The 14,452-nt window shown below is 45.9% G+C and overlaps 1 protein-coding gene across 1 annotated transcript in view; it reads right to left on the minus strand.

Annotated features, from left to right (window-relative positions):
• Positions 1-2,351: 2,351 nt before the first annotated feature.
• Positions 2,352-14,452, minus strand: part of H6PD (hexose-6-phosphate dehydrogenase/glucose 1-dehydrogenase) — a 43,507-nt gene continuing 31,406 nt past the window's right edge. The window contains exons 5-6 of the mRNA XM_074306349.1: positions 6,391-6,660; positions 2,352-3,961 (exon numbers count right to left, since the gene is read on the minus strand). Coding sequence (XP_074162450.1) covers positions 2,598-3,961; positions 6,391-6,660 — 1,634 coding nt within the window. The 3' untranslated portion in view covers positions 2,352-2,597. The remainder of the gene's footprint in view (positions 3,962-6,390; positions 6,661-14,452) is intronic.

Consider the following 14,452-nt stretch of genomic DNA (forward strand, 5'->3'; position numbering starts at 1 on the left):
CGTGGATCACAACTTAGTATTTTCACCTTTATTGTTGCGGTTTGGGGGCTTGTTTTGTTCCTTCTCATTTTTTTTTCTTTTTTGATCTCATTTTTCTTGTGCAGTGTGATCATTGTGGAAACAGGTACAGAAGAATTACACATGTTTAACATATATTGGATTACTCAGTGTTTCAGAGAGGAGGGAAGGAAGGGAGAAAAATATTGGACACAAGATTTTGCGAGGGTGAATGTTGAAAACTATTCATGTGTTTTGAAAATTAATAAGACTTTTCCTCACTAAGTCTATTTTTAAATAAAGTCTATAACAACCACAAAAGATTATTTGAACCTCCTTCCGATCACAGCTAGCTAAAATTAAAAAGCACAGAACAGAACGGGGAAGAACAATTAGCAAACTTAGAAGATGAGATTCTGTGTCAAGGCTGTTTATCTGTTGATTTGAAATAAGAGAGTCTGATCTCATTGGGTCCACTGGAGAAGGGTGGGTGGGGAATTGCAAAAAGAGGAAGCCATTTATCACACCAGAATACCTGTCTCAGCCAACTCTTTCAAGCCTTAATCAGGGTCTTATGAATAATTAGCCTGGGTGGAAGTAAAACAATATCAGCTATTAATGTGGCTGTGACATCATCCCCAGGGCTCCTCTCCCTAAAAGGGCTATATTAAGTGTGAGTGTGTATGTCGGATTCTCTCCCCCGGCTACCTCAGAGCTTCTCTGGTGTCATAATGCTCAGAAAGGAATTCTAAATGTAGGTATATGGAGATATGCATGTGGAATTGTATATACCCATATGTGTGTGTATAAATATATATATGTGTGTATATGTGTATGTATAAATATATATGTGTGTATATATATGTATGTATATATACATTATATATGTGTATGTATACATATATATATTTACACACATGTGCAACACAGAGAGAGATACATATACTTGATGTATATATAGATAGGTGTATCTATATGGGCATATGTATATATCCATACATACGTGTATACAGAAATATATGGGTACATATATAGATAGATGTACACACATGCATATATACATATACGTTCACATTTAGATGATACGGCTAACCAAGCACTTTATGGTTATGATTCACATTTGTGGGTGTACATACAGTATGTTATTATTCCTCTCTTTCTTGGTGTGCATCTATGCTTGTTGATTGAAAGTCTACCTATTATGGCCCGCTACCTCTATGTGAAGAAAAGAGGATTAAAAATGTGTTAAAAAAAGGTTTAGACTCCCTTGGAGATGACTGGAGTCAATCCTGAGATTTTATGAAACCACAGCCCAGAATTTCTGGTCTGCTAGGAGGATCCCGGACCGTCCCCCCCCGCCCACAAATGGACATATTCGCTAGGAAGAGGCACTTAGAGAGTGATATCGCGAGGTTGAGTGGCAGCGGGTAGTCCGGCTGTTGTCCCACAGTCTTCCCCTGGTCCACATGATCCAGGTTAAGGCAGAAAGGAACGTGGCTGCTCCTTTCAGATCAGAGGGAGACCACCCCGGCCAAGAGCTCCTGGAAACACATGGCTTATAGCATCAATTCCTAGTTTTTGAGCCTGGTGTTCATGCCTCTTGGCCATGGGGTGGAGCCTAATCTGCTTGGACCTAACCAGCTTGAGACACTTACTGGTTACTCAACTAGTAAGACTCAGTTTCCTTGTCTGTAAAGTGGGAATAATAATAGCACCTACTTCACAAGGCTCCTGTAAAGTACTTTGTAGACCTTGAAAGGTCTATGGAAACAGAAGGTACTGTCCGGCTGACCACCAGCGGCCTCCCATCTTTCTCCATCCCTGTTTCAGCATTTCACAGTAAGAATTCTGCTCTAGCCAAGGCAATGGACTCAAATGCCCCCTTCCCAAGGACAAAGAGCTCACTTCTGGGTTCTGATTCTCAACATTTCTCAATCTTAACATCCTCTTCCCTATCAGTTTTCCCAAAGCCAACATCAAAAACTCACCTCCTCCAGGAAGCCACCCCGATTAGCCCCATCCCACCTAATCACCGCTTTCCTTGGCATCCCGCTGGCTCAGTTGGCACCACATCATCCCGGCACTTCTGGATGTGGCAGTTCATTCTTTTCACGTAAGGCATCGTCTCTCCCCAAAGGGAAGAAAAGCTCCTTTGAGGTACAGAAGGAATGGTCCTAGAAGTGCTGGGTACTTTCCTCTTCATAGCAGTCATTGAATTAACCCTTTGAATCCCAGTTTCACAGAATCTCAGAGTTGGAAGGGACCACAGTAGTTACACATCACAGATTTAAGCTGGAGGGCACCTGAGAGAACAGTTAATCCAACCCCCTCATTTACACATGAGGAAACCGAGACCCAGAAGATTAATGATTTCTTCAAGGTCACACAGTTAGTAGATCAGTGCTGGGATTTGAACTCCTGATTTTAAATCCAGCTTTTTTTTTTTTTTTTTTTTTGGATTGCTCCTCATCTTGTGCAGTCCATAGCTATTGCCCACTCCTCTCCCCACCCTTTGGGGGCTGTCGGAATGTATGGCCATCGGGCACCCAGTTCTTTGGTGAGTGGGGAGGGTGGGAGGGCAGGGGAGCCCATGAGCACCATCAGCCCAGAAAGGCGTCATAGTCCATGTACCAGATGAGCTGGCCAGAGGCAGGGAGGACCCCGGAGATGGGCCACTTCTGGGGCTCGTGGCCCACCCGGCTCACCAGAAGGGCGATGTCCCTCTTCCTTTTGCCCATCACGAGGACGGCCACCTTCTTGGCCCGGTTAATGAGGGGGAGGCTGAGGCTCATGCGCTGGTGGGGCTTGGCGGGACTCTCGGTGAGCACCACCAGCTTGTCCCCTTCTAGGCCAGTGGAAGAGTGAGGGAAGAGCGAGGCCGTGTGCCCATCGGTGCCGACACCCAGGAGCACCAGGTCAAAGCTGCTGTTGCTCACGAGGGCCGAGATCTCCTTGGCGTAGAGCTCGGCGCCCCGGTCCTCCTCCACACACAGCCTGCGGTGCAGGTGGACGGGCATGGGGTGGATGTTGCAGTAAGGCACGCGGATGTGCTGGAGCAGGTGGACGTGCAGACCCTGGAAGTTGGACTCGGGGTCAGTCAAGGGGACACAGCGCTCATCCACCAGCCACAGGTGGGTGTGGCCCCACGGGAAGCTGTAGTGTCTCGTGGCCAGCCTCTGAAAGAGGGCCATGGGGCTAGCGCCCCCCGAGAGGGCCAGGTGGAACTCCCCGTGATGTTTCACGGCCCGCTCGGCGGCCCCCTCAATGTCAGACGCCAACCGGGCAATCAGCTCCTCGGGCCAGGCTGAGACGAGAGAGTTGTCACGGTACTTGGACCTGAGGATGCTGAAATCTTTAGGCACTGGGCCCGGGCCGGGGCCGGGCAGCAGCTGTTCCACCTCCCGCTGCACAAAGACCACCTGGCTGCCCTCCTGCTCAAAATCCAGCAGGTGCTGATTGCCGGCCCCCCCGGGGTACAGCCGGGGCACCTCCTGGGCGATGCTGTCCAGCAGCGGGGTCCACACGTCCCAGGAGGCCAGCAGGTTCTCTGTGGTGATGAACGAATTCTTCCGCCGGTGGAAGATGTGGGAGATCAGAATGGAGTAGGCGTCCCTCTCCTGGCGGGGGCGGTAGGCATGAAAATCAGCCAGCTGTTGTCCAAAGAGGTGAAGGTCGGGCATCTCCTGGATCTCCTGCCAGCTCCCGGGGGGCAGGGAGGGCTTAAACAGGTTCCTGCTGACCAGCACCGCAGGGCTGCCCAGCACTCCGTGCCCAATATAGAAAACGATCTGTCTGGGCTGGCACTGGCTCTTCCCAGAATCCCGGTGGCTCTCGCTCTGGGTACAGTACGCCCGGTTTTTGAATACGATCCGGACGTAGCCCACTCGCTCGTCCAGGGCTTTACCAGACATCAGGATGAAGGGGACACCCTCCCAGCGCAAGTTGTCGATTTGAAGGAGGACTCCTAAAAACCAAGGGGGAGGCAGCAAATTCAGAGAGGTACCCGGCACAATGGAACTGCCTCGGGATCGGGCTGGGGTCTTGGGGACCAGCTAGTCCAACCCGCACGGGGAGAGAGAGGGATGCCCTTGACCACACGCCGAATGAGGGGCCACGAAACTGTGCTCAAAGCCTCCAGTCACTGAAAAAGTCTTCCTCCTCACCTCTTGCCCCCGGCTCCTTCAAATCCCAGCTGCCCGCATCTTCTGCACCCAACGCTACCTCGGTAGCTTATCCTACAGATAAGCCTGAGTCTTCTCTAGACTGTAAGCTCCTTGAGGGCAGGGATTTTCTATGCTTTTCTCTATCCCAGAGCTCAGTCCAGCGCCTGGCACATAGTAGGCACTCTGTCTTTCTCTGAATCCCAGAACTCAGCTCAGCTCCTGGCACATAGTAGGCACTCTGTCTTTCTCTGAATCCCAGAACTCAGCTCAGCTCCTGGCACATAGTAGGCAATATGCCTTCTCTGTATCCCAGAGGTCAGCCCAGTGCCTGCAAAATGTAAGCTGACCGACCTCCCAAGGAAGTTCACTTCTCTTTAGGAGAACTAAGAGCTGGGAAGTGCTTTTTATCATCAAACCTCTATTGGTCTTTGTCTAACTTTTACCCATAATCCCTAATTCTGCCCCCTGCAGTCAGGGAGACAACACAAGGCTCATTTTAAGGGCACTTTTTTCTGCCCCATGTAACTTTCTCATTCCCCTTGCAAGTTCTCCCCTCTCAGCACTTCCTATGTAAACAATCTTACAGTTCTTCTCTTTTGTATTTAGAGCACCCCATTTCCAAGTGTATCCCTCTCTCTTGCCTTATCCAAGTTGTCTCTTGGGGAAAAAAAATAAGAAAGGGAGGACAGTTCAACAAAAAGAATCAAGACATCAGTTAATTCTGGAAGTCTATGACACGTTCCCCACCTCTGCAGGGAACAGAGAGTGGTTCGTGTTAACTCGTCCTTTTCCTATCAATCAGACATCATTTATTAAGCACTTACTAACTGCTGGGCAGGCACCGTACTAAGGAGGGGCAGCTGGGTGGCTCAGTGGATAGAGCACCAGACCGGAGTAAGAAAGTTCAGATACTAGCTGTGTGACCCTGGGCACGTCACTTCACCCTGTTTACCTCCATTTCCTCATCTGTCAAGATGGAGAAAGAAATGGCAAAACACTGCAGCATCTTTATCCAAAAAACCTCAACTGGGGTCACAAAGAGTAGGACATGGCAACAATATTGCAGTGAAGAATCCTTTGGTGGACAGCACATTGAACTTGGAAACCAGAAGGCCTGGATTAAAATCTCAGCTCTTTCACTGACTGGCCGTGGGACCCTTGGCAGCTAATTAACTTCTCTAGAACTTGTTTTTGTCATCTGTAGAATGGGGAAAATAAAACCCATAATTCAGAGAGCTGGGGGACTTTGCATTTGAACTGGACTTGTGGTTTGTGGAGAATTCCCAGTGAGGGAGTTCCTTCAGCCGGGGCAGAGTGGGGTCCCTGAGAGTCTTCTTGGTCCCCCAGAGAAGAAGGTCACTAGCCAGTAAGCTGGAAACTGTTATTGTTTGTCCTTTTTCTCAAAGAGCACCGTGACACCAGGGAGGGGATGCTATGACATGCAAGTGAATTGGGTTTAAGTGAGGGAGGGCTGGGCACTAGGTCCAGGAGGGTGGCCCGGTCTGCCCGGCCAGCTCACTCCCCAGTGACCAGCCACAGTCTGACCAGACGGGGCCGAGAAGGTTCTACCACCCAGAGCCGCCAGCTGCTCCACTGGGTGGGAAAAGATGGAAGAGAGAGAAAAATAAATGCTTGTTAATTTTAAAAATTAGAAAAATAAGCCTTGCCATGCTTTAAAGGAAAAAAAAGGAAAAAACAGAAAATATCTTCTTGTTCATCCAGTGAAATCACTGTATTTTTCAGATGGAACTCAGAGGTGTTGAGTGAGAGGCAGCAGAATACAAAGAAAAAAAAAAAACTTTGGACTTGGAAGTGGTCGTTAAGTTGTTTTTTGTGACCTTGTTTGGGGTTTTCTTGGTAAAGATACTAGAGTGATTCGCCATTTGCTTCTCCAGCTCATCTAACAGATGGGGAAACTGAGGGAAACAGGGGGAAATGACCTGACCAGGGTCACACAGCTAGTAAGTGTCTGAGGCTCATGAAGATCTGCCTTTCTGACTCTAGGCCCAGCACTTTAACCACTGTGCCAACTGGGTTCAAATTCTTATTATTCCTACCGCTGTGGCCTTGAGAAAAATCACCTGAGTCTCTAAAGTGAGATAGTCCCTCCACCTGGACATCAGGGTGCTATCTAGGACTTGTCCAATGACTTACAGTAGCAGAGGCAGCATTCAAACCCAGGCCTCTTGACCTCAGAGTCAGGTAAGTTCCTCCCGACTCCAGTCCCTACCTGCGAAGGTTGGGGTCAGGCTCACATAGCCGGCAGGCTTCTGCAGCTCCTTCTGGACCTGCCCGCCGTACGCCTGGTACTGGCCCAGGACGGCGCTCCCCTTTTCCAGGCTCCGAAGGGCCCGGAAGGTCTGAAGCTTGCGGCGGAGCAGCTCCTCCGGGTCGCTGAGGTTCCGGGGCAGCTCCATGGCCACGTACATCAGGATCTCGGTCAGGTGGTTCTGGATGACGTCGCGGACCACTCCATATTCTTCATAAAAGCTGATGCGGCCTGGGAGAAGCAAAGGGGATGGAGAGGGAGTCAGACTGGGCCGGGCAAGGATGGGGAGGGAGCTGGTCAAGCCTCCAGGGCCTCTCAACAGCCCCCACGCAGCCAAGTTCCAACTCCTAAATCTGCTTCCCAAATGGGGCCCCAAAGAGCTGGGCTCGACTGAAAATAACTGAACAACAACCACTAGTGCTGGCCCGGGGCTAATGTACAATAGTAGAAACGAGTAAGATCCGGAATCAGGAGAGACCTGATCTGAAACTCTTCCAACACATACAGCTCCTCCAGGTGGAGGAGCCTCAGTCTCCACATCTGTAAAGTGGGCATAACTATCCTCACAGAGTTTTCATGAGGCTCAGATGAAATCATATAAACAAAAGTGCCTCAAAACTATATAGAAACTACTGTTATAGATAGAACTGTTATCATTATTGTTACTGAAGATGGGAGAAAGGCTGAAGCCGAGTCCCGGAGGTACCGGTGAGCATGAGAAGCCCAGGGGATAGCGGGGAGGGAGGAAGGAGTGAATGGGCGGGGGTACAGAGCCATGAGGTTCAGTACAAAGGACCGCGAATGCCAGGCTCGGGACCCTGTACTTCTTTCTATAGACACACTGAGTCAGAGAGTCGCAAAGAGTGCAATGGGAAGATGAAGTCAGATGATGAGAGATACGAAGTGTTACAGGCAACAGGTGAATGTCACTACAAGGAACTTCTCTCCACGACTGCAATTTGGGGTCTTCTGGGCAAAGATGTTGGAGTAATTGGCCCTTTCCTTCTCCAGCTCACTTCGGGAAACTGAGGCAAACAGGGGTAAGTGACTTGGGTCACGCAGCTAGAAGGGTCTGAGGGCACATCTGAATTCGGGAAGATGAGCAGACCCCATTCTAGGTCTGCCACTCTGTGCACTAAGGTGTCTCCTAGCAGCCCCAGAGGTTGATTCATTGTGCTGTAAAGGATCCTGGTGCCCACTGGCTAATGAGTGAAGAGCTTTTGGTAAGAGTAACCTCACCTTGTCCATCCACCCTCCAAGGCCCTCCCTTCTATTAGAGGCATCTGGAAATCAACTGCAAACGCTCCCATTTTTCTCAAGGGCATTTTCTTCCTGTCAGACCCATACTGGAATCATCCTCTCCTTTAACAGCCAATCCAATCATCTCCTAAATCGGGTAGTCTTTCTAGCAGAGATCTTAATCTGGATCCATGGTGGAGTTCAGAAGTCCTTGAACTTGGAGGGATAAATATATTCCATCTATATTTTCACTGTTCTCTAAATTGGGCATGTCCTTCAATGCCACAAAACAGGGGTTCTCAAACTACGGCCTTGGGCCGGATGCGCCCGCTGAGGACGTTTATGGGCCCGCCGGGTTATGGCAACTGGGCTGAGGGGCAGAGACAGAGTGGGAGCTTTTGTTTTTACTATAGTCCGGCCTCCCACGGTCTGAGGGACAGTGACCTGGCCCCTATTTAATAAGTTTGAAGACCACTGCTATAAAAACACAGTTCTGGCTCACCAGATACCAAAAGTCCATGATATCAAAAAGTTAAGAAGCTCTACTCACCAGCGGACCACTCTCCCAGTGGTCCCCTCCTCTCCATTCCCAGAGCCTGGAAGCTGAGTCAGGGATTCATCCTGGTTTACCAGGATTGCTATAATAGCCTCCTAATTGGTCCCAACTGGTCTTGTTCCTCCCCTCTCTAATCCATCCACCATTCCTAAAACACAGGTGTGTTCTAGTACGCCCCCCCCCCCCCCATCTCTAATCAAAAATCTTCACTGCTTGCCTATGACTTACAGAATGGAATACAAAATCCTCAGCCTGGCATTGAAATCCCTCTGCATTCTGGCTCCCACCTGCCCTTCTAACCTCAGTTCCTATTATCCCACTTTCCATCCCCCCAAAACTGGTCTGCTGGACCAAGGCACTCTTCACATTCACCGTGTAGGGTTTCCTGGCTCCCTCTTACCCAGGGCTTCTCACGATTGCATCTTTCCCTATTAAAATTTCTTAGTCTATACATTGTATCCGTGACTGTATATGTTATTTCCCACGTAGACCATAAGCTCTTTGAGAGCGGTCACTGTTTGTTTCCTCCTTTGTCTTTCGCTCCCCTTCCTAGTCTTCTGCCTGGAACATAGTAGATGATTAAGAAATACCTTTGAGGTTAATTTTCTGGATTGAATATAAGCAGTCCTATTAAAAACAACCCTGAGGTACCATCTCATGTCAATCAGATTAGTGAAGAGGACAGAAAATGGAAATGACAAAAATAATTCCATCGTATTGTGAACTAGTCCAAACCTTCTAGAAAGTAAGATATTAAAACATTGCTTATCCTTTGACCCAGCTAGGTTTATACCCCTAAATGATCAGAGAAAAAGGAAAAGGATCCATATGTACAAAAGTATTGTTATGCCCTGAATTGCTATACCCTGAGTAAAGTTATTATAGCTCCTCATTTTTTTCCTTGTCAGTAAGACCGGGAGAATTACGTCAGGAAAAGCCCTTAAGCTTTGTCTACTTTACATTCCCCTGTATCATAAAATACAGGTGAATTATCTGGATCTTTGCTAGGATAATTCCCCCTCCCTTTGAGTATTGCCCCTGGCTGGGCTGTCTCCAGCTTTGGACCTTCTTATCTTGACCCTAATCCTATCAGGACTAAATGATGATCCTTTTCTGGAATTATGGCTTGTCCATTCACCCAATGTCCTCACCCCCTTTATCTGCCTTTGTTTCCCCTATAAGCTGTTTGCAAACCCTAAAGGTTCCCAGCTTCAGAAGCTCAGGGCCGGAATGATTTTCGGACATGAGTCCCATCCCAGTCAGCTAGCTAAAATCTCCACAATTAAAAGATTAAAACATAATCTCTGTCTTGCCTCAGTTTCTCTGGCATTACAGTATTTATAGCAGTTATAAAACCGATCAATGGAGTAACAACTGAACAAGTTGTGGTAATATGAAAGTAATATTATTATACCATAAGAAATGATGAAATAAATGGTTTTCAAAAACCTGAGAAGCCTTATATGAACTGATGCAAAGTGAAATGGGAAGAACCAGGGAACAATTTATATCATAGAACCATAAGAAAACAGAATCAACTTTAAAAGACCAAGAAATTCTGGTCAATACAATGACCAACTGTGATTCCAAAGGATTCATCATAAAACGTGCCGCTTACCTCCAGGTAGAGAACCAGTAAACCTCAGAGTTTCTGGATGAGACCTTGACCTTTTTAAGCCAAAGTCTTAAGTCTCAATTTAAGTCTCTATTAAGTCTCAAGGTCTCAATTTGACTGAGGCTGCACCCATTCAGGTAGCAATGAAAGGAAAGAATCTCCTCTTTCACTTAGTCCAAAATAAAAAGTTCAAGTAAACCTAGGAGGGGAAGACCCTCAGGGTTTCTGGCCAAAGCAGAAATGATTAATATTTACACTCAATCTGAATCATCGAGACCCAAGCAATGACCAAATGAGGCTTGGCCTAGAACCTAATAGTGGCCAATCAATGAGAATCAGAATGGTTTTGGTTTAAGTCATGGTCCTTAAAAATAAATCTTGCCCTAAAACCCCATAGCATCTTGGGGAAGGGTTCAGCAATCCAGAAGGAAAAAAAAGCAGCATTTAAGAGTATCTTTTGGGAAGTCAGTAGTCAGAGATGAGGAGGAAGAGCATTCTAGGCACTGGGGACATCAATGAATAAGCATTTATTAAGTGCCTCCTACAATGCAGGCACTGTGCTAACCTTCAGCAGAGAAAATGCCAAGAGCTAAGAGATCAAGAGTGTATTTTTATTGTGTTGTTTTTCAGGTTGTTTTTAGTTTTATTTTTTTAGTTTAGTTTAGTTTCATGTTGGGTTTTTTTTTTTGTTTTGTTTTTTTTTTAGTTTAGTTTTTATAGCTGTTTAATTTAGGGTTTTTTTGTTTTAGTATTTTTAATTTTTTTGTTTAGGGGTTTAGTTTGTGACCCCATTTTGGGTTTGGTTTTGTTTTTTGACAAAGATACTAGAGTGGTTGGCCATGTCCCTCTCTAGCTAATTTTACAGATTAGGAAATTGAGGCAAATGGGATTAAGAGGCTTTGTCCAGAATCACACAGCTAATAAGTGTCTGAGGCAGGATTTGAACTCACGAAGATGAGTCTTGATGCACTATAGCACCCCCTAGCTGCCCTGGGGTTTGTATAATGGTACTTCATAAATGTTTGTTGATTGATTTGTTGATTATCCATCATTCTAATCTAGGACCTCACAGCAGGAAACCACCTGTTCTGTAGCCAGGGAATGTATGTTCAAACCCCATTTCTACAATCTGCTGTCTTGGTGACTTTGGCAAGTTGCTTAGTCTCTGTAGCTGTCTATCAAATAAGTGGATTGGCCCCCATGGCCTTTTAAGTCCCTTTCAGGTCTAGATTGATAATTCTGTCACTTTCCCTCCTTTTCTGCCTCAGACACGTCTGGTCTTGCATCGGGAAGAGGTTTCAAAACAAGTTCCATCTGCTCTCCCTGCAGTCAGTCACCTACTGGGATCTTTAAAAATAGAGAAAAGCCAGGCAGAAAGGAGAAAATCCCTCCTGCAGGAAGGGGCTGGGCTCTCCTACTGCCCCACCAGCCATTCAGATCTGGCAGCTGGTCTTGGCTGACTGATGCTCCCTCACCTGCAGGAGGCAGAGCAGATGGGGGTGAGGGTGGGGGGAGCTAGATCTCCTGACCCTTCCCACTCTGATACCACCCTATTCACAAAGCCATGCTGAGAGCAGATGGCACAGCTGCTCCACATCTGGGATGCTGACATCATTCAGCACCAGGCCCTCGAACCAGTGACCTTCCTGTATGGACAGTGCAGACCTCCTCCATTCTAGGAAATTCTTCCTCCCTCCCCTTCCTTACCAAAGGAAGCCCTCCAAAAGGGGAGACAAGGGCAAAAGTAACATTAGTCTCCACATACACTTCCCTGATAAGAGATGCCAGTTCTTTAGGCACGCTGGCAATAATAACAAAAACTCACATTTCTAGAGTGCCTTAAGGATTCTAGAGTACCTGAAGAGCTAGATTTCAGAATGACCCTAATCATGAGGCATCTGAAATATCATTATGCTCATTTCATAGATGAGGAAACTGAGGCCCATGGAAATGAGGTCTCAGAATCCCAGCCCAACATCCTCATCGACTAAGAGAGCTTTGAGTGATTTGTCTAAAGTGAAGCCAGTGAGTGTCAAACCCAGGACCTTGGCTTTCCAATGTGGCATGCTAGTCATTGTACCACGCTCTGCAAAGTACTTCACACTAATGGAGGGTCATGAGACCCTCACAATGATCCTGTGAAGTATGCATTATCCCATGTGTATTTCTTATCCCCATTTTATGGATGAAGAAATTGAAAGCTGATGAGGATAATGAACTTATCCATGGCCACAAGTGCCAGAATCAGGATTGAGACAGAGAAGCACAATTTCCAGGAATAAAGAAGTGACCGAGCCTCTGTCATCCACTCTGCTCAGATGACAGCTGGAATAGTTCAGTCAGGTCTGGGTATGACATTTTAGGAAGAACAATGATAAGCTTGGGAGGAGGGAGAGCAACCAGAATGTGGAAGGGCCTCAAATCCATGCCATATGAGGATGGAAGTGGGGAGATTCAGCCCAAAGAGGAGAAGATTGAGCCAAGCTGTCATCATGTGTCTGAAAGTTGAGGGCGGAGTGTTATTCTGTTTGGTCCCAGAAGACAAAGTTGCCAGAGCAAAGGGACAAGAAGCTGCAAAAAGGCAAATTTAAGCATGATGCAAGGAAAAATGTTCCAACTTGAACTGCCCCAAATTGGAAGGAGCTGGCTTGGGGAGTGAGCTCCTCCTCAGCAGAGAGCCTAAAGTAAAGGCTGGATGGCCATTTGTTGGGTGCATCATAAAGGGGTTTCTAGTGGTCACCAATTCATTGCTCAATAAGTAAACAATTATTAAATATTCACTCACTAGGTGCTAGGTCCGGAAGATACAAAGACAAAAGTAAAACACGTCCCTGCCCTCCAGAAGCTTACATTTTAATAAGGAAGACAACATGCACCTAAATTGTTTAGTCATTTCAGCCATGTCTGACTCTTTGTGGCCCTATTTGAAGTATTCTTGGCAAAGGTACTGAGGGGGTTTGCCATTTCTCCCTTCAGCTCATTTTACAGATGAGAAAATGGAGGCAAACGGGGTAAAGTGACTTGCCTAGGGTCACACAGCCAGGAAGTATCTGAGGCTGGAGTGAACTCAGGGAGATGAGTCTTCTTGATCTTCAGACCAAATGCTCTGTTCACTATGGTGCCCCCAGGTGCCTCACATACTTAACTCAATATTTATAAAACATACAAAGCAGATAAGAGGTAGGGAGTTTTTGGAGAGGAGAAAAAGGTCTAGGAAACCAGTAATAACCTCATGCAGAAGGTTGTGCTTAAGCTGGGTCTTAAAGGAAACCAATGACTCGAAGAGGCAGAGATGATGAGGGAACAACCAAGCATTGGGGACACCCAATGCAAAGGCAGGGAGGTGGGAGATGAAGAATTTCAAGAAGGCTATTTGGATTGGACCAGAGAGAACATGTAAGAGAATAAAGCCTAATAAAGCTAGAAAGGAAGAATGAAGTCAGGTGGTGAAGAGTCGATTGATAAATTTTTATTACACATCTACTATGTGCTATTGTGCACTTTAGGGATACAGAAAGAGGCAAAAGAGAGTTCCTGTCAGTCATCAAAACAATCTGGTATTTGCTAAGAAATAAAATAGTAGATTAGTGGAATAGTTTTGGTTCACAAAATAAAATAGTCAGTGATTACGGTAACCTAGTGTTTGATATATCCCAAAACTCCAGCTTTGAAGGGATAAGAACTATTTGACAAAAAATTCTGAGAAAATTGGAAAATAGTGTCATAGAAACTGGGCACTGACCAACATCTAACACCATTGACCAACATCTAACACTCAATATCAAGATAAGGTAGAAATGGGTTCAAGATTTAGACATAAAGGGTGATATAAGCAAATTAGGAGAGCAAAGGGATAGTCTACATGCCAGAGAAGGGAGAAAGTTATGACCAAAGAAGAACTGGAGAACATTATATATTTTGATTACATTATTGTATTGTATTTGATTACATTAAATTTAAAAAGGTTTTGCACAAACAAAACCAATGCAGCCAACATTAGAAGGGAAGCAGAAAGCTGGGAAACAGTATTTCTGATAAAGGTCTCATTTCTAAAATACATAGAGAACTACACACAAAGCCATTCCTCAATTAATAAATGGTCAAATGATATGAACAATTTTCAGATTGATAAATTACAATTATTTCTAGTCATATGAAAAAATACTCTAAATCACTATTGATTAGAGAAATGCAAATTAAGACAACTCTGGGGTACCACTATACACTTCTCAGATTGACTAGGATGACAGGAAAAGATAATGACGAGTGTTGGAGGGGATGTGGGAAAAATGGGACACTAATACATTGTTGGTGAAGTTGTGAAATGATCCAACCATTCTGAAGAGCAATTTGGAACTGTCCCTTGACTATTAAATTGTGCATACCCTTTAATCCAGCAGTCTCACTACTGGGTCTGTATCTCAAAGAGATCATAAAAGAGGAAAAAAAGATCCACATGTGCAAAAATGTTTGTAGCAGCCCTCTTTGCAATAGCAAGGAATTGGAAATTGGGTAGGTGCCCATCAGTAGAGGAATAAGTTATGCCATATGAGTCTAATGGATTATTGTTTTATAAGAAATTATGAGCAGGTTGATTTCAGAAAAACTGGAAA

Source organism: Sminthopsis crassicaudata, chromosome 3 (assembly GCF_048593235.1).
Source record: "Sminthopsis crassicaudata isolate SCR6 chromosome 3, ASM4859323v1, whole genome shotgun sequence".
In the NCBI taxonomy this organism is placed as follows: Eukaryota; Metazoa; Chordata; class Mammalia; order Dasyuromorphia; family Dasyuridae; genus Sminthopsis; species Sminthopsis crassicaudata.